The 19,314-nt window shown below is 46.5% G+C and overlaps 4 protein-coding genes across 22 annotated transcripts; 1 reads left to right on the top strand and 3 right to left on the bottom strand.

Annotated features, from left to right (window-relative positions):
• The first annotated feature begins 233 nt into the window (after positions 1-233).
• On the top strand, positions 234-1,715 carry dpy30 (dpy-30 histone methyltransferase complex regulatory subunit). 4 transcript variants are annotated; one of them, XM_058075239.1, is made up of 5 exons: positions 234-357; positions 771-808; positions 887-937; positions 1,002-1,147; positions 1,577-1,715. In XM_058075239.1, the coding sequence occupies exons 1-5, from the start codon at positions 348-350 to the stop codon at positions 1,647-1,649; spliced, it is 318 nt and encodes a 105-aa protein (XP_057931222.1). In that variant the 5' UTR covers positions 234-347; the 3' UTR covers positions 1,650-1,715. The 4 variants fall into 4 exon arrangements, with proteins under 4 accessions (XP_057931222.1, XP_057931232.1, XP_057931240.1 ...); XM_058075249.1 differs by having other exon boundaries at positions 266-357; positions 890-937; XM_058075257.1 differs by having other exon boundaries at positions 335-464.
• psen2 (presenilin 2) lies at positions 1,350-5,428 on the bottom strand. Its single transcript, XM_058075227.1, has 11 exons — positions 5,336-5,428; positions 4,818-4,960; positions 4,561-4,739; positions 4,352-4,493; positions 4,215-4,282; positions 2,815-3,035; positions 2,592-2,690; positions 2,445-2,513; positions 2,302-2,370; positions 2,122-2,237; positions 1,350-2,056 (listed from the first exon to the last, which is right to left on the bottom strand). Exons 2-11 carry the CDS (start codon positions 4,938-4,940, stop codon positions 1,901-1,903), a joined length of 1,242 nt encoding a protein of 413 aa, XP_057931210.1. The 5' UTR covers positions 4,941-4,960; positions 5,336-5,428; the 3' UTR covers positions 1,350-1,900.
• Positions 5,429-5,703: 275 nt separating this feature from the next.
• On the bottom strand, positions 5,704-11,077 carry LOC131128026 (sodium/calcium exchanger 1-like). Of its 16 annotated transcripts, none has more exons than XM_058070723.1 (10): positions 9,699-11,077; positions 9,505-9,611; positions 8,690-8,710; positions 8,593-8,610; positions 8,494-8,508; positions 8,288-8,382; positions 8,134-8,235; positions 6,468-6,567; positions 6,138-6,404; positions 5,704-6,080 (listed from the first exon to the last, which is right to left on the bottom strand). In XM_058070723.1, exons 1-10 carry the CDS (start codon positions 11,060-11,062, stop codon positions 5,704-5,706), a joined length of 2,466 nt encoding a protein of 821 aa, XP_057926706.1. In that variant the 5' UTR covers positions 11,063-11,077. The 16 variants fall into 16 exon arrangements, with proteins under 16 accessions (XP_057926706.1, XP_057926530.1, XP_057926623.1 ...); XM_058070547.1 differs by having other exon boundaries at positions 8,134-8,252; positions 8,314-8,382; XM_058070640.1 differs by lacking the exon at positions 8,494-8,508 and having other exon boundaries at positions 8,134-8,252; positions 8,314-8,382.
• Positions 11,078-13,436: 2,359 nt separating this feature from the next.
• slc22a7a (solute carrier family 22 member 7a) lies at positions 13,437-19,185 on the bottom strand. Its single transcript, XM_058072049.1, has 10 exons — positions 16,415-19,185; positions 16,250-16,353; positions 15,073-15,227; positions 14,844-15,012; positions 14,670-14,787; positions 14,496-14,605; positions 14,225-14,439; positions 14,043-14,151; positions 13,695-13,901; positions 13,437-13,575 (listed from the first exon to the last, which is right to left on the bottom strand). Exons 1-10 carry the CDS (start codon positions 16,736-16,738, stop codon positions 13,506-13,508), a joined length of 1,581 nt encoding a protein of 526 aa, XP_057928032.1. The 5' UTR covers positions 16,739-19,185; the 3' UTR covers positions 13,437-13,505.
• Between the last annotated feature and the right edge of the window lie 129 nt (positions 19,186-19,314).

Here is a 19,314-nt window from a genome sequence, read left to right as displayed (position 1 = left end):
AAGTTAATCCCTAAAGACAGTTTCGAACAGGGGTCACCAACACCACCCAGTGTCAGCCTCTGCAAATAAATGTTCCAAGAATAAGCTCTCATAAGAAAAAAACAAAGTAAAAAAACAGCAAAGTTTGAATTTGTCATTACCTTCCTAAAGTGAGAGGACATTATTCCCCTTTGTGAAGAAAGCTTGTTTTAGAAACATCTTTCTGCGTTGAAATTCTCCTCAGTCATTGAGTGGTTTTATTTTGAAGTGGGCACAAACCGGAAGCGAGTGTGTCACCAGGAAATTAGCGTAGCCTAGAACGAGAATTGGCGGACACGTTAAGTCTGGCGTAAATACTCACAACAAACATGGCGGACGGTACGTTCATTGTTCACCATTGATCGGTTTTTCCACCCCCATCGGTTTTTATACTAGCTCTTCCTTCGGTTGTTGTTTTTTCACGTCCTGGTTGAGGACCACACAAGGTCCGGTGACATTGACTTGGTTATGACTTGTGAATCGTTTAATGTGATGCTAAAGCTAATAGGCTAGCGCCAACAGGATGAAACTATCCAATGATGGACAATAAAAACGACACAATTTATATCAAGTTTAGATAGTTTGTTGGTTATAGCGGTGGAACATTCCTGTGTTTCATAACTTAAAGCGAGCGTAGCTACAAAATACTGTGCATCGCTTATTCTATGTGTATTGAATGGAGTCCAAATGTTACAATGCTGTGGTTCTACTTCCGGTGTGTCATGTTAAAAACAACTAAATGTATTTTTCAGAGCACGCAGAGGCGGAACAGACAATGGAGCATGCTTCTGTGAGTATAGCGAAGCTAACTCCCTTGAATCTTCTAGCTTAGCATCACTTTGTTACTTGTTGTGTTTTGACGCTCCAGCAGGCGGCAGAGAATCCACATGCAGAATTCGGCTTAACAGACAACATCCAGGTAATGTGCTCTCTCTCACACACACACACAGCTTCCTGTGCATCAACCACATGTTCATCTTCAGAGGACACTGGAGCAAGAGAAGACGGCAAACAGCGAAAAAATGGCTAAGAACAAAGTGAACCTGCAGGCGCTACCCACCCGGGCTTACCTGGACCAGACCGTGGTCCCCATCTTGCTGCAGGGCTTATCTGTGCTCGCCAAGGAGAGGTGTGTTTTCCCCCCAAATAATGGAGTCTTATCTAGAAAGAACAATGTCCATCCGTTTTTTTTTTTTTTTTTGCCCATTATCCAAAATCCCTATGAGACATGAACACACATTTTTGTCTTTTTTACTATTATATAAAATCAGCAAAAAAAGAGGCAGCTAATTAATGCATGTAATGGGACACAACTATTTCACCTACAATGGTTAAAGGTTTTAATTTATTTCAAATAGTTTACGCTGAATTGTTTCATGTTGCCTGCACGGTGGGTGAGTCGTTAGCACGCACACCTCACAGCTAGGAGACCAGGGTTCAATTCTACCCTCGGCCATCTCTGTAGTTTTCCTCCAGTTGCTGCAATGAGGTGTACCTAATGAAGTGTCCAGCGACTGTATTAGCCACGTTGAGTCTTGACTTTTTTTTTGTCTTTCAGGCCGACAAACCCCATCGAGTATCTGGCCGCATTTCTTCTCAAGAACAAATCCCAGTTTGATGAGCGAAATTGAAGCATTCTCCATGTTGGACATTTCTCAAATAAAAATCACTCATACTTTTAAGTTGTCCAAAGATATTTTTACCTTGTAGAAACGTACACAGATGGAGATGTTATGCTCCACCCCCAACAGGCTAACCATTAGCCTAGCTTAGGGCGACACTGGATCAGGTGAAAAGGGTTCTTAAAGGAACAGCAGACTCGTCAAAGGGGAGGAGCTATTTAGCCGCACCCATTTGTAAAAATAGTTATTTTGACATCCAATCAGATGTAGAACTGATGTGCGGCAAGGTCATCCATGAAAGGTCGGACCAGGAAGTCGGTGGAGAAGTAAAAAATGAGTCCAAAGGTGATGGAGATGGGCAACGCCGGCAAGGCCTTTTTAAAGATGGCGAGCAGAAGCAGCGTCAGGCATAGACCCTGAACACAACACACATGCGGTGTCATTGTGTGTGTGTGTGTGTGTGTGTGCGTGCATGTCTTACTATCAAGATGGCAACAAAGCAGGCCAGTGTCGTGTTCCAGTCTTCTCCACTCGCTGCAGCTTTTCCCACCAGAACGCTATAGAAGATGAAGTCGCCCAATCCCAGCTTCACGCCTCCTGCACACATCCACGAGTCACATGACTGCCACAGAGGCAGCTCATTGGCTGCGACATCACTCACTCTCCTCCAGCTCTTCTTCCTGAAACGAGCGTCTCTCCGCCTCTGTGTCGCTCTGCTCTGCCTCCTCATCTGTCACACACACATGACATACATCAAAGTCAAACACTAACAAGTCCCGCCCACTTTTACTTCCCAAAACTGACCGCCTGTTTGATGCCCGGACCGCTCAGCGTCCGCTGGGTTTGCCATCCCAACCGCCCACGCCATGGCAGCTGCAGAAGCACGCATTCAAGGTCAAAGTTCACTTCAAGTCATGTGACATCCTTATTCGGGGGGCAGCATGCACTCACATGAGTAGATGAGGGCGGGAAAAATGGGCTCGTTGCGTTCCTGCGCCGTCTCCACCAGCATCCTGAGCGGACCTTTTGGACTCAGGACGGCTATCAAGTCTGCAAGCGGAAAAGCAACCACAGCAAAGCATGATGGGAAGGCTTCTAAAGCTACATACACATAGCTTTAGCATGATAAAAGATAGTACTGTGTTTATTGCCCAAAATGGCCGTCTACACTCACCGTAAACAGAAATGCCGCCCAGAATGACCCACGCCGACCATTCCGGCAGATATTTGATGAAGACGAGCGCCATGAGGGCGCTAATCAGAATTAAGTAGGCCTGTTGCAGCTGGAGGGGACCTTTCCAGTGGATACACACCATCCCCACCGCGCCAAAGTTCCAGATGATCATGCCCACCGTTGGGTAGTCCATCGCCACGTTGTAGGTCTTAAACAATTCACTGGGACACAGAGAGACAGTGTCGGTCACTTGAATGCATCACATCCTCACTAACGTGGCCAGGTAAGTGAAGGCATCATATCTTGCCAACAAAGCTGGGTATGTGAAGGCATCACATCCTGACCAACAAGGTGAGGTACATGAAGGCACCACGCCCTGGCCAACAAGGTGAGGTACATGAAGGCATGACGTCCTGACCAACAAGGTGAGGTATGTGACGACATCACGTCCTGACCAACAAGGTGAGGTATGTGACGACATCACGTCCTGACCAACAAGGTGAGGTACGTGAAGGCATCACGTCCTGACCAACAAGGCAAGGTCCGTGAAGGCATCACGTCCTGACCAACAAGGCGAGGTACATAAAGGCATCACGTTTTGACCAACAAGGTGAGGTACATGAAGGCACCACGCCCTGGCCTGGACAACAAGGCGAGGTCCGTGAAGGCATCACGTCCTGGCCAACAAGGCAAGGTCCATGAAGGCATCAAGTCCTGGCCAGCAAGGCGAGGTCCGTGAAGGCATCACGTCCTGACCAACAAGGCGAGGTACATGAAGGCACCACGCCCTGACCAACAAGGTGAGGTACGTGAAGGCATCACATCCTGACCAACAAGGTGAGGTACGTGACGACATCACGTCCTCACCTGAGGTACATGAAGGCATCACGTCCTGACCATCAAGGCGAGGTACATGAAGGCATCATGTCCTGACCAACAAGGTGAGGTACATGAAGGCATCACATCCTGACCAACAAGGGGAGGTACGTGAAGGCATCACGCCCTGACAAAAAGGCGAGGTACATGAAGGCATCACGTCCTGACCAACAAGGCAAGTTACGTGAAGGCATCACGTCCTGACCGACAAGGTGAGTTACATGAAGGCATCACGTCCTGACCGACAAGGTGAGGTACATGAAGGCATCACGTCCTGACCAACAAGGTGAAGTACGTGAAGGCATCACATCCTGACCAACAAGGTGAAGGACGTGAAGGCATCACATCCTGACCAACAAGGCAAGGTACATGAAGGCATCACATCCTGACCAACAAGGCAAGGTACATGAAGGCATCATGTCCTGACCAACAAGGCGAGGTACGTGACGGCATCACAGCCTCACCTGAGATACATGAAGGCATCACGGCCTCACCTGAGGTACATGAAGGCATCACAGCCTCACCTGAGGTACATGAAGCTGAACCAAAAGAGCAGCATGAGCGAGGACAGGATGAGCCACCCGTGGATGAACTGCAAAGGAAAAAGTAGCATGAAAATAAAGATGGTGGCAGGGGCGTGTCCTTGCCGTCCTTAGCAGACCTTGTAGCAGCGGTACTTGTAGAGGAACACCAGGAAGACGGTCATGACCACGATGACACTAATCATGATGATAGTGTTGAGAACCGAGTTAAGGAGACGGCGTCCGACCGATGACGTGTTCTCCGTAAACGGCGTGTAGATCCTGCGCAGAGGAAGCGTGAGCGGGCGGCAGGGCAGACGTAGACATGTTAAGCGAAGCGGTCACCTACAGATGCTGGTCTGTCTTCTCGCTGTAGAAGCTGACCGACTTGATGGTGGCCACCACCACCAGCATACACAGCGTGACGGGGATGAAGAGCATGATCACATGTTTGGCGCCGTACTTGAGGGTCAGCTCCTCCTCTTCGGCTTCGGCATCTGAACCGGCGGCGACGGGCCCACTTCGTTCCTGCACCCAATACTTCATCATTTAGCTTTCCAAGAGGGAGGGACCAAAGCGGTGGGAGTGGCCAACACAGACGTTTACCCTTTTAGTGGGGCCATCGGTGGGGGCGGAGTCTGGTATGTAGGACGGCACCACCGGGTTCTCCGATTGGACCAGCGCTGTCCTCTCGGTGTAGACATCGTCTTCGCTGTCTGACAGGTTCATGACCACACTCCCAGGGTGGTCTGACAAGGTCAGTCACATGACTTTGAAACACTTCCTGCATGGTGCGCCCCCTAATGCCCAGCAAGTGCAGCTACACTAATTTAGTTGTATGTATTTACATTCACATAAAGCATCGCTTTTGTGTCACTGATAACGAAGCACCCATAAATTTATGACGTTCAACCTACTAAATAAATACAAATACTGAATAAAAGTCCTTAAAAGATAAGCTAATTGATAAAGTGATGGAGAAAAAAGAAAGAGTTAACGCACTGGATTCGAACATGAAAACAAATAAATACGACAGATAGTGATGAAACAATCTCAGACGACATTTAAATCAACTTTCAGACTTTAGTTAATGCAAAAGTTTTGGAAGAAACTCAAAAGTTTACCTGATTTATTGGAAAAAATGACAAACGTCCGCAAAAAAATAGCGAGCCACAACCCGGAAGTCAGCTATCAGCTGACAGAACATCACGTGTTTCCGAATGACGTCACGTGTCTTCAGAAAAGCGCATTTAAAGGGCCAGAAAAAAATACTTATGATCGACAAGGATACACGTTTTAGTTTAAAGTGTTTTATTATTATTATTATTATTAGGAGTGCTAATAATGCTAATTTAACCTTCAAACACCCTCATTTACCGCAACGTTTCCAGGGGGCGGGGCTTCTCAGCAAAGATGTACAAATAATTGAAAAAATGTTTTAATACACCTTTTAATTTGGACTAAAACAGCTAAAAGACGACTTTCAGAAGACTCAAAAGCCTTGGATGTGGCAGTAGGCCTCAAGCGAGGATAAGACGATGTACATCAACCACAGGCTGAAGAACAAGCTCGTGGTCACCATCTTGGGGATCTGTGGTCCACCCAGTTCCCCGCCAATCCCGGGCCGGCGCCGATAGAGAAGGACGGCGATGCAGATGAAGGCAAAGATGGTAAAAAGCGTGACGGAGAAGGCCAGCGTTCCCGGGTCCACCCTGAATTCCTGGTTCTTGGAGTAGTGGTACACAGCGGCGATGGACCACGCCACGCCGATACCCAGGAAAACGTTGACGGCGTTACTTCCTGTCACGTTACCAATGGAGGCGTCGGCGTACTGGTCCTGGCAGGCCGCCACTTTGCTGGCGAACGTGTCTGATGGAGACAGAACATTCTGAAGGTGCCACACTGGACTTGTGGTGGTCTTCTCACCTGGTACTGACGTGCCCAATGCTACAAAGACCACAGCCGTGACCGAGTCCTTCAGGCCCACCGTGCAGCCAAAATGCGACGCCAGGTCTCCGATGATTGCTGTCAGGAGGCCGATGACCATGATGGACACCACGAAGCACGCCCACCCGTTCCAGTAGTCGGTGGGCGGGACCAACACAAACAGGAGCTTCCAGAAGACCGTCAGGAAGTGTATGACGTAGTCCACACTGGAGGGTAGCTTCTTGTCATCGTCGTCGTCGTCATCACCTGGACAAACAATATCACACGAAACTTCGAAACTGGCCTCTTCATTCTGATTAAGTTGTTTACCTGCGCTGACTGTGATGGCGTCCATAAATTGTTCTCTCCATGACGTCGTCCCCACCAGCACGGCCAACCTCGTCTTCTTCATCACCTTGTCCACTGAATTCTACAAGAGTGGAACTAGTTAGCATCATGAATTCCTTTCAGAAGGTCCAACTCTAATCCAAACCAAATCTACTTTTCCCATAAGAAATAAGGTCACTCAAATTAATCTGTTTTATAGTTTTACAAATATCATTTTACATTCCAAAAACATGCTAGGCTAATTGACCACTCCAAATTGTCCATAGGTATGAATGTGAGTGTGAATGGTTGTTAGGAATGAGACAAAAAAATTGAGATGAAGCGTTAAAGTGAAGCTGATGAAAGGTTTCTTTGCGTTACGATAATTTCATACACCTCCTAATAATAATAATGATAATAATAATGACTAGATTATGCAATGTCAGCGGACATTGCGCGTAAATGTCAAAAAGCTGACGCAAAACTGTAACGCTTTGAAAAGGCGCAAAAATCGAAATTTTGAATGAAAAACGAGTCGTTCAGAAGTTGAAGCTGGACTGAAATGCTGTGGAAATATGCTAAAACATAGAATGAGAGTATGAGTAAATTGGGAATTGAACCATCTCTGGGTCTGGATCTATATGTGCCCTATGATTGGCTGGCTCGCCCGAAGAATGGTTGTTTGTCTATATGTGCCCTGTGATTGGCTGGCTACCAGTTCAGGGGTGACGATAAGTGGTAGAAAATGAATGAATGAATGTTGTTGAAAATTTTTTGAAAAATTGCAAGAAATGGGAGTGAGACAAAAAAATGAGATGAAGCGTTAAAGTGAAGCTGATCAAAGGTTTCTTTGCGTTACATTCATTCATTCATTTTCTACCGCTTTTTTCTCACGAGGGTCGCGGGGGGTGCTGGAGCCTATCCCAGCTGTCTTCGGGCGAGAGGCGGGGTACACCCTGGACTGTCAGCAGACATTATGTGTAAATGTCAAAAAGCTAACTCTTTGAAAAGGTGCAAAAATTGAAATTTTGAATGAAAAACGAGTCGTTCGGAAGTTGAAGCTGGACTGAAATGCTGTGGAAATATGCTAAAATATAGAATAAAAGTATGAGTAAATTGGTAGTTTGAGGTCAAATGGGGAATGGAACCATCTCTGGGTCTGTATCTATATGTGCCCTATGATTGGCTGGCTCGCCCGAAGAATGGTTGTTTGTCAATATGTGCCCATTCTGTTTAGCTAGCTGAGGAAGAGAACACAGTTGGACTCACGCGACAAGACGCCTGCCATATTGTACGCTAACCGGAGAATGTGAGGCAAAAATTGTTAACCAAAGTACACACAAACCGGGACGGACTCTAACTAAGGTTCCACTGTAGGAATTGGTTCTAAGTTAGAATTATTAAAGGGGATGTTAAACCATGCCAACGTTTCAGATAACGAGGTCTGCGCTTTCCTACAAGGGTGTGCCCAATCACAGCAAAGTGGGCATGCCCAGTGGAATCAATCCAGGGAAAATACAGCCAAAATAGGTGCAGATTCTTGAGGATCTAGAGAGCTTTCTGTGTGTTATTGTGTGTAGCTGCTCTACAGAAGTCCACAAATGAGCATAATAAGTCCCCTTTAAAGGTGAGAAAAGTTAACCAAAAGAACATTTTAAAAATGCGACACCTTAAACTCGTACGACTCCTCAATGACGACTTCAAGTTTGACCAGCTCGCCTAACTTGGGTCGACCCATCAGTGCGATGCGTCTCTCCTCTTCCTGCTTTGTCTCCACGTCCTTGGCGTCTTCGGAGAGACACAGAGGACTGTATGGCGGCCGCATGGGTGGACGGACTGGTGGACGTACCTGAGATGGTCAAGATGGAAGAGGGGTTGTGTTTTTCCGGTTCTTGGATTTTCCTGTAGATGTCTTTGCCTGTCAGGACAGGAAGTGAGAGAAGTTTGCGCCGCCTCCTCCTGTGTCATCCAATCACAGCTAGCTGTATGTAGCTATATGCTAACTATACTGTGTTGAGAGTGATCTTACCAAAGAGTTGTTTATCTGTCAGAAGAAACCATAACATCATTGCTTAGAACCTTTGTCACATGACATCACCAATGCTGTTTTGTTTTTTTTTAAACTGACCTGTTCGGAAGAATCCACCTGAAAGAACGAAAAAAAGATGTCAAGTTCATGATGCTATGGAGGTTGAAGATTAAAAAAACAAAGTGAGACATCTTACCAACTTCTTGAAGCAGAACGGCTGGAGACACAAAGACAAGAAAACAATGAATAAGTACACATACATAAGTACACAGATAAGTACTAAGTATGGTGACAGGAAAAAAAACAGTTAAAAAAATAACATTAAAAAAAAAAAAAAAAAAAATTATATTTTAAACTATATTAGGAAAGCAGGAAGTGAACAAGTACAAAAAAAATTGAAATAACATTTTAAAAAATAACATTAAAAAAAACAAAATTAAAATAAAATAAAATGAAATAAAAACTTAAACTATATTAGGAAAGCAGGAAGTGAACAAGTACAAAAACAATTTAAAATAACATTTTTTTAAATAACATTTTTTTAAATAACATTTTTAAAAACAAAATAAAAAAAAATCTTAAATTATATTAGGAAAGCAGGATGTGAACAAGTACAAAAGAAAATGTAAAATAATATTTAAAAAAATAACATTTAAAAAATAAAATAAAATAAAACTATATTAGGAAAGCAGGAAGTGAACAAATGTAACAGTTACTGATTGTAAATGTACCAGATGGAGGGGTAGGATTTAATAAGCTTTGCTTCTTCCTACTCCTTTTGGACATGCGGAAATAAAACTATTACCATTACCATTACAGGAAGTAAAAGACCTTTTTTCAGGTCATGTGACTTAAGCTTAACCTGCTGTGGTTTTTCTCTTCTTCTCCACGATGTCCGACCCAACTAACTATCCATCCCAACTAATGAACTTCCAAGCCAACTGACCAATGGCGAGGAGGTTAACAGAAGGGGCGTGGCTAAACGAATACATAAAAAGGCCACACCCCTACCTTTTCTCTCGCTCATCTCCAGCAGAAGAGGCTGGCCCAGCTCCAGGAAGAAGTTCTTGTTCTTCTCATATTGCTCATCGTCAACGATGTTGATGCAAAGCGTTTTACTGCAAAAGAAGAAAACATTGTGACGTGACGGAGGGCAGCCATGATGCGTTCAGAAGAAATAAACGCTAGACCAGGTTTGTCCTCACCACATCTCATTGTTGTCAAATTCCAGGACGCCGTGAGTGTCCTCAAAGTCCACTCCGCCCCCTTTGGCGCTCCCCTCAACGGTTCTGTACGGCAGGGCCACGACTCCTCGAGCCCCCGAGGTCCGGACCACCTTCACCTCCATGACGCCAACGCTCTCGCTGACAGTCAGCGTCGACTCCTCGAACGTGAAGATCCCCGCGTGGTCGTCATCCAAGATGGATACCGTGGCCGTGCAAGGCGGACCCAAGCCTGCCGAACCGTTGTTTGATTCTCCGCCCCCACCGGACACGATTCTGACGCCGCTTAAGTGAACCAGGAAATGCTCCTCTTCCTCAAAGATGTCATCGTCGATGATATCGATGCGGATTTCCTTAACCGTTTCGCCCGCTCGGAACACCACCGTCCCGTGGCTACAGCGATAGTCCGACCCGGCGATGGCGGTGCCGTCTTGTGTTCGATAGTCAACCGCGACGGTTGTATTGATGTCGCCGCCTCGTCGAAGAACGGTTAACGCTAAACTGCCACAGTTCTCCAAGCACTGGTACCTGCTTGGATGGAAGAACACCTCCGATGAGGACGAGCGGTCTTGATGAGTGGCCGAAGTCTTCTTCATCGGGACATCGCCGCTTCCCATCACGATCTGAATGCCGTGCGTTAAAACACGGAAGGACGCCTCTTCCATCCGGTGCTTCACTTCCAACTCCTCATTTTCGAGTTTTTCGTCGTGAGGCAGGAACGCTACGCCGTCCGTTTCGATGTCAACCTTGGAAGGGAGATCGGGTTCCCCCTCGGTCTCGATGATGACCCCCTTGCGCTTCCCGGCTCGGTAGCGCTTGTACACGTACTTGTAGAAAAGAAGACGGCGGTCTGCCACGTACGCAAAAGCAACGCAAACGGGAAAGAAGAAGAGCGTCAGGAGGCCTTCCCAAATCTGAACGACGCCCGGAGAGAAAACGGCCAAAATGAGGTAAAGCCACGTGTAAGCGAAAACGCTCCAGGTTGCCGTGACGAAGAAAACCCGAAGATGCTTCACCTTGCGCGTTTCTCCGTCCGGAATGACGTACACGCAAAGCCCGATGATAACGAACATGTTGAAAGCGGCGCTCCCCACGATGGTGTTCGGGCCCAGCTGACCGGCATCGAAGTTATGACCGCAAACTTCCACAACAGAGAGCAGGATTTCCGGGGCGGACGATCCCAGAGCCATGAGCGTCAGGTTGGACACCGTTTCATTCCAGATCCGCACGGTTGTCGTCAACTTTTCGCCGTTTGGTTTTTTGATCACAATCTGTCTCTCTTGGGACGTGATGACCTCGATGGACGCCATAAAGCGGTCAGCGATGATGGAGACGCCCAGGAACATGTATACTAAACCCAGAAAATAAATAGCGGCCCTGGCGATGCGCTCGGAGAGATTGGCGTTTTCCGGGTGCCACGGCGACAAGATGACGCCATCTTTGCACTCGGTGTTGCCGGCGCATTTGCTGTGGTTGTTCAGCGTGCCGTTGGAGCTGGCGGCTTGAGCTGACCCCAGGTCAGCCCAGATGAAGATGAAGAAAAGAAGTTTCGATGTCGCAGCCGGATGACGCCACGTCTCCATTAGCCTGCCAAATGCATAGGTCACGTTAAATTCATTCATTGGTTCAGTTTCTACCGCCTATCCCAGCTGTCTTGGGGCGAGAGGCGGGGTACACCCTGGACTGGTGGCCTGCCAATCACAGGGCACATATAGACAAACAACCATTCACACTCACATTCATACCTATGGACAATTTGGAGTGGACAATTAACCTAGCATGTTTTTGGAATGTGGGAGGAAACCGGAGTACCTGGAGAAAACCCATGCATGCACGAGGAGAACTTCGGGCGAGCCAGCCAATCATAGGGCACATATAGATCCACACCCAGAGATGGTTCAATTCCCCATTTGACCTCAAAGTACCAATTTACTCATACTCTCATTCTATATTTTAGCATATTTCCACAGCATTTCAGTCCAGCTTCAACTTCCGAACGACTCTTTTTTTCATTAAAAATTTCTATTTTTGCGCCTTTTCAAGGCGTTTCAGTTTTGCGTCAGCTTTTTGACATTTACGCGCAATGTCTGCTGACATTGCATCATCTAGTCATTATTATTATTATTATTGGATGCATGAAATGATCGTAACGCAAAGAAACCTTTGATCAGCTTCACTTTAACGCTTCATCTCATTTCTTTTGTCTCACTCGCATTTCTTGCAATTTTTCAAAAAATTTTCAACAACATTCATTCATTTTTTACCGCTTATCCTCATGAGGGTTGCAGGGGAGTGCTGGAGCCTATCCCAGCTGTCTTCGGGCGAGAGGCGGGGTACACCCTGGACTGGTGGCCAGCCAATCACAAGGCACATTTAGACAAACAAGCATTCTTCGGGCGAGCCAGCCAATCATATAGATCCAGACCCAGAAATGGTTGAATTCCCCATTTGAGCTCAAACTACCAATTTACTCGTACTTTCATTCTATGTTTTAGCATATTTCCACAGCATTTCAGTCCAGCTTCAACTTCCGAACGGCTCGTTTTTCATTCAAAATTTAAATTTTTGCACCTTTTCAAAGCTATCTCAGGTGTCTTCGGGCAAGAGGCAGGGTACACCCTGGACTGGTGGCCAGCCAATCACAGGGCACATATAGACAAACAACCATTCACACTCACAGTCATACCTATGGACAATTTGGAGTGGCTCATTAACCTAGCATGTTTTTTTTTGAATGTGGGAGGAAACCGGAGTACCCGGAGAAAACCCACGCATGCACGCAAGAGAACATGCAAACTCCACACAGAGATGACCGAGGGTGGGATTGAACTGTCCTAGCTGTGAGGTCTGCGCGCTAACCACTCGACCGCCGTGCAGCTTTTGCTGGATTAATGCAAAATAAAAATAAAACTCACCTTGCAACTCGTTCCCAACCTGTGATGAAAAGCTAAGAAATATATAAGCTAATAATAAAGTAACATTTAGCTAATATGTGTCAAGATAAAGATGTGAAGACCACGAGAAGCAGATGAAGACTGAAGCGGCTGGGTGGACCTGACGCTGTGGAGATGCCATTCTGGGCGTGGCTAAAGTCGACCTACCCCCATAAACATCCATACTTTAGATAAGTGAAATAATCCTGATATACAAAGTTACAAACAGCTAATAATGTCAATTATTAACAGCTACGATTATGTAATAAAATGCTAATAATAACATGCTAACTACCCACTAATTACTGAGTAGCAGTAACAAGGTCTCAATCACCAGTTCATTACTAAGAATTAGCTGTCAATCATAAAATATAATTACTAAATAAATAAAAAGATGTTGAACGCTAGTGCCGCGGGGTTGCGCTATCCTGGGAATGGGATGCTGCGCTATCCTGGGAATGGGGGTGTTGGGAGAGGAGGCAGTGATAAGCACCCTTAAGCCACGAGATAACATTCTAAAGATGGCTGCCGCTACAGGATCTTATCAGTTTGCGGGCAGGCGGACGCAACCAAACAAGGTCTGGACGTTTAGTCGGGTCTGTGATAGCGGCTAACGCTAACCGGCGACCTTCACCGTCCTTCACTTATACTTTGTTGCACGGGTGCACGTCGGCGTCTGTGGTGAGAATGACACGTTAGTGAAGCGGATGATAAGACACCTCGGCGTGTGTGGGAATCAAACACAATGCTGTTTCTCAATGGAAATACATTTAATTGATTTGAATCTCACAAAACAGTTAAAGTGGATCCATCCATCAATCCACTCGACATGCTCAGGTATGCTAGCAGGCTGATGCTAGCTTCCCGTGGTAGTGATGGCGGCCATTTCAGCGCTATAATGGCTGTTACCGTTTGATGTCCTGTGCCTGAAGAAAAATAAAAACAAAGTACGCATACTTAATTAACTATACACGGCCATTTTGGCCTCGATGAAGCAATGTAGCGCTAACTCTATAAACGACGACACGTAGCAAAAAATCGCTACCTTCCCTCCTCGATGTCCAGAATATTCTCCGGCAGGCACACGTTCAGCGTCTCTGGCAGCAGGAAAACGAACATTCCGCTGAGTATTCCCATTCCGGAGAAGATGAACGGCGGTAGGAAAAGCCAAGCGTCCTCAAGCAGCATGATCATCGGCGCCAAGGAGCTGCCAATGCGACCCAAACAGGAAGTGTACCCGAGCCCGCACTGCCTGTTCAGTGACAAGCAGCATTTAGCATGCCAACTCATATACGTCAACAGCATAAAAAGCTAATATGCTATGTAAACTCAGAAGCATACTAGCATAACAAAAGCGCTAACGTAACGCAAAGCTAACAAGATGTGGTTTCACCGAAGTACGGTGGGGTAAAGCTCAGCCGAGTAGAGGAAAGCGGTGGTGAACGCCGCCTCGGAGAAACCTTTGGCTACCACGGAGACACAGGTGCGAACCACAGAGAACTCTGAAAAACAAACAGGAAATCGATGTTACGCAAACTGTGTCATGGCCGCCGAGTGCGCTCTATGTCATGTCACCCAGCGGGATGGCGGTATTGATGGCAATCAGCGCTCCGGTTGTTATTAGAAACCACGCCTGTCCGTTGCGGCGCCCGATGCGGTCCAGGGCGAAGTAGGTGAGGATTTTGGCAGGAGATTCGATGGCGCCGTAGATGAACTGCGTGAGGTAGATGTTGACGCCGAATCCTGAGATGTTAAAGCTGATGCCGTAGTAGAGGAAGGCTACGGCGAACCTACAACATGGCCGCCGTTAGCATCGGGTTGAACGTTCGGCGAGGAGATCGGTTACCAGAAGAGTCCAGAGATGAGTGTGATCCTCCTGAGCTGAGGTGTTCTGAGAAGGTCCAGGTAAGAGTGAGTCTTCTCCGCCACCTCGGATACCGTCACTTTTTCCAGAGTCTGCCATGAAAGGGGGAATTTAATTCGGAATGTCGACAGGAAGTCGTGAGCGCGCTCGCCTTACTTCTGCTTCCAAATTAACGTGGTTTTTCTTGTTGATCCTGGCACAGCGGAGCAGGTACTTGCGGGCTTCGTCGGTTCTACTGTTGGCGAGCAACCAACGAGCCGACTCAGGCAGCCACCTAAGAAACACACTTGAGGTCAAAGTTCACGAGAATGTCACAAACATCGCTCTTACCAGCAGCTGATCGCGGACACCACACACGGCGCGGTCACCGCCAGCATCAGGTGCCGCCAGTCTCTGATGGCGTAGGCGAGAACGGCGAGCAGCATGTTGCCAACGCTCCATGACAGACTGATCACCGTGCCCGTGAAGGTGCGGTGCTTCACGTCCGTCCACTCGATTCCTGTGTGATCACGTGTGTCAGATGACAATGGGACATGAAATCAAACAAGTCAGGTCTCACCCAGAACTGTGCCGATGATGGACAGGCCGCTGAGGGCGACGCCGCAGAGCGCCCGCGATACAGCAAACATGACGTAAGAGGTGGAGAAAGCCGAGGCCACGCCCAGCATGGCGCTGCCTAACAAGGCCAACACCAGCATCGACTTACGTCCGAACCTGCAGATGGACGCACAACGTCATCAGGGCCGTGATATCGATATCACACTCGCTGGTTCTCACATGGTTTTCATATGATCCACTTAGGGCGGAGGGCGTTTATCCCATCAGCAACAGTAAAATATGGTGGTGGTAGTGTGATGGTCTGGGGACATTTTGCTGCTGCAGGATCTGGAAGACTTGCTGTGAACCTTTTGGAGGGCGTGTATCCCATCATAGATACAGTAAAAAAATGTGGTGGTAGTGTGATGGTCTGGGGCGGTTTTTCTGCTTCAGGATCTGGAAGACTTGCTGTGAACTTTTTGGAGGGCGTGTATCCGATCATAGCAACAGTAAAATATGGTGGTGGTAGTGTGATGGTCTGGGGCGATTTTGCTGCTTCAGGATCTGGAAGACTTGCTGTGAACTTTTTGGAAGGTGTGTATACCATCATAGAAACAGTAAAATATGGTGGTGGTAGTATGATGGTCTGAGGCTGTTTTACTGCTTCAGGACCTGGAAGACTTGCTGTGAACTTTTCGGAAAATGTGTAGCCCATCATAGCAACAGTAAAATATGGTGGTGGTAGTGTGACAGTCTGGGGCTGTTTTGCTGCTTCGGGATCTGGAAGACTTGCTGTAATAAATGGAAGTATGAATCCTGAAGGAGAATATCCGGCCATCTGTTGGTGACCTCAAACGGAAACCAACTTGGCTAGTCCAAGGCTAGTCCTAGGCTAGTCCTAGTCTGCTTTGTTTTCATTGTTGTCATTTAATTTTATGCAATATTTACTTTACCATTTTGAAATCCTGACCCGGACTCGGACACACAAACACAGTGAGCAACACGATCACATAATCACATGTTCTGTAGCATGACAAAATACATGTTTATGAAAATGACACATTTGTGATAGCATCTGACTTCTTTGTTTACCAAAATACTAAAACATACTAGACTGTGAGAAGGTCAAAGGTCAGAGACGGGTGTTTACAGCTCATAACCACGAGATGAACGCTCTGGGATTATTGCCAAACGCTTACTTGTCGGAAAGATGCCCAAACAGGATGGCGCCAACCGTGACCCCGAGGAAGAAATACGTCGCCAACGCCTGATTGAGTCTTCGGTCCTCGCAAACCAGGTCCCACTACGCACACACGGACGTGGGTTGAAGACCCAAAAGATGTGCTTTAGTCAATCAAACTCACCTCAGTGGCGGTGGTGGAGGTGAACTCTGATTGGTCGTACACCCATCCGTGAGGACAAGGGATGGTCCGGTTGGTCCACGTCAGATTGGACGCTGCCGGGTCCTCGTAGATGCTGCATGAGCTCGAGGTGTCGTCGTTCAGTCGGGGAATCGGTTCTGACTCGGCCTCTTCACCCGCGCAGTGGTGAGCGGGTGTTGCCGATACAAAGTTGTGGAGCAGGAAGTGGAGAGGGAGGATGGCTCTCGGGAGGCAGAGGATGCTCAGAACCAGGACCTGGTACCAGGAGAAGCCGCCGACATCATCGAGTACTTCCTCAAACCTCATGGCGATCGGACTGGTGGGCAGATTCTTCTTGAGTGGAAAAGTGGAAAAGACTGTTGTGCAGGAGGAAGGGCCTTGTGATGTGTGTGTGTGTGTGTGTGTGTGTGCGTGTGTGTGCGTGCAGAAAGAAAGGATTTCTTGGTGGATCAAGCACTGCAGATGATCAGGGAACGCCGATTTTCTGCTAGTGAACAAACAATTATTGTCGTCTTCTCCCTATGTGGATGGCCACACAGCCGACCTTTGACCTTTGGCATTATTTAGCGTCTCCATAACTAATCATCTCATCAATTGTTTCACATCTGCATGAAGAACACAAAGAGCATCTAAGTCCCGGCAGGAAACACACTGCATGACCGATTGGCCCGCATGACTCCAAGATGTTTTGTTGAACGACTCTTTCAATGTTCCGACTCCTCCATCTGGGTAAGGACTTCATTCCGAACCCATTAAAACTCATGTAGCAGAGGTTCGACCAACAGTGGTACCGTTCTCTCCAGCACCCTGGAATAGACTCTCCCAGGGAGGGTGAGGACTGTGCCCCCCCCCAGAGTCAGAACTCCCCCTCTGGTCACCTTACTTAGAAAGTCTCCCAATCCAAAGGTACTGTTCCCGACTCTGTTTGTTGTGTTTTACAACTCCTTTGTTCATTCATTCATTTTCTACCGCTTATCCTCAGGAGGGTGGCAGGGGGTGCTGGAGCCTATCCCAGCCGACTTCAGGCGACAGGCGGGGTACACCCTGGACTGGTGGCCATTCACAGGGCACATATAGACAAACAACAAATCTTTGGGCGAGCCAGCCAATCACAGGGCACATATAGACAAACAACCATTCACACTCACATTCATACCTATGGGAAACCGGAGTACCCGGAGAAAACCCACGCACGGGAGAACATGCAAACTCCACACAGAGATGGCCAAGGGTGGAATTGAACTCGGGTCTCCTAGCTGTGAGGCCTGCGCGCTAACCACTTGCAGCCCAACTCCTTTGTTTCACCTATAAAACTTTTCTTTGGTTTCTTTGACTGTCTTTCTTGAGAAGATTAGAGATTTCCCGCAGGGGTGTTGTTCATTTTCAAGTTCTATTCTTTCTTGGTGTGTAAGTCACATGACAACCACGATTGAAAATCAGAGATTGCAATAGAATCCACTAGGACAGAAAGATCACCGCCTGGTCAGCGACTTCGTGGAAAGACATTTCGGATGCTTAATCGTCCTGACGTTACATCTTGCCACATGATCGGAAGCGTGACCTTTACACAACCTTGACCAAGTGCTTTGTCTTGCTTCCTGAGCATCCATGATGTTGCTCAGGCTGCTGTTGATGCTAAAGCAGGGGTGGGTAAATATTTGGACTCGTGGGCCGCATTCAGTTAACAAAATTGTCCGGGGGGACCAGAACATAAATTTAACACACATACACACTTTTTATGCTTATAATTTTCCTTGAATTATATGGCTAATTTGATCTGTAAAAGTGTTATACTATCAGCTGTATGTCCTATTTTTCCAGGAACACTTTAAACATCAGACCACATCAAACTATGTCATTTCATTTTACAGCTTGGTTGTTTTTTTTTTTTTACTTGCAAGTCATGTTGCCAGTTTCTATGTTAAAAGTTGAAATACTTAGAAAGCAACTGGTGGGCCGGATTCAAACGCTTGGTGGGCCGCAGTTTGCCCACCCCTGTGCTAAAGTGTTCATTTGCTAACTTGGTGAAGTTGTGTTCAGCGGGAAATGTGTAATTGCGCATGATTGTGTATTCATATTTCATCATCCCAAAGAATGGATTACATATAGTGGATAATGGCGGTATATTTAGAGGTATAATGGTATGGTTAGAGGTATAGTTAGAGGTATAATGGTGGTTTAGTTAGAGGTATAATGGCGGTATATTTAGAGGTATAATGGTATGTTTAGAGGTATAATGGCGGTATAGTTAGAGGTATAATGGTATGGTTAGAGGTACAATGGCAGTATAGTTAGAGGTATAATGGTATGGTTAGAGGTGCTATGGCAGTATAGTTAGAGGTATAATGGTATGGTTAGAGGTGCAATGGCAGTATAGTTAGAGGTATAATGGTATGGTTAGAGGTACAATGGCGGTATAGTTAGAGGTATAATGGTATGGTTAGAGGTATAATGGCGGTATATTTAGAGGTATAATGGTATGGTTAGAGGTATAATGGTATGGTTAGAGGTATAATGGCGGTATATTTAGAGGTATAATGGTATGGTTAGAGGTACAATGGCGGTATAGTTAGAGGTATAATGGCATTATGGTTAGCGGTATGGTTAGAAGGAGGGCGAGTACATTTTGTCGTACTGAAGTTATCGTAATCGGTTATTGTGAGATGTAGACGGGGTATCTATTTGGTTGAGTATCAAATTCAGAATTCATTAGGTAGTGTGAAGTGTCAATTTGAAATCAATATGTGGAAAATACATTTATGCATAAATAAGACTTTGGTTGTCCTCCATCGTGCTAGGAAATCATTGGAACTTACATAAGTCAAGTTAGCTTAGTAACTTAGTTTGAAAGGATGCTTTTACAAGCATATTTACGTTTAAGT

The sequence above is a fragment of the Doryrhamphus excisus genome, chromosome 1, assembly GCF_030265055.1.
Source record: "Doryrhamphus excisus isolate RoL2022-K1 chromosome 1, RoL_Dexc_1.0, whole genome shotgun sequence".
Lineage (NCBI taxonomy): Eukaryota > Metazoa > Chordata > Actinopteri > Syngnathiformes > Syngnathidae > Doryrhamphus > Doryrhamphus excisus.
This window is presented reverse-complemented; position numbering and strand designations above follow the sequence as displayed.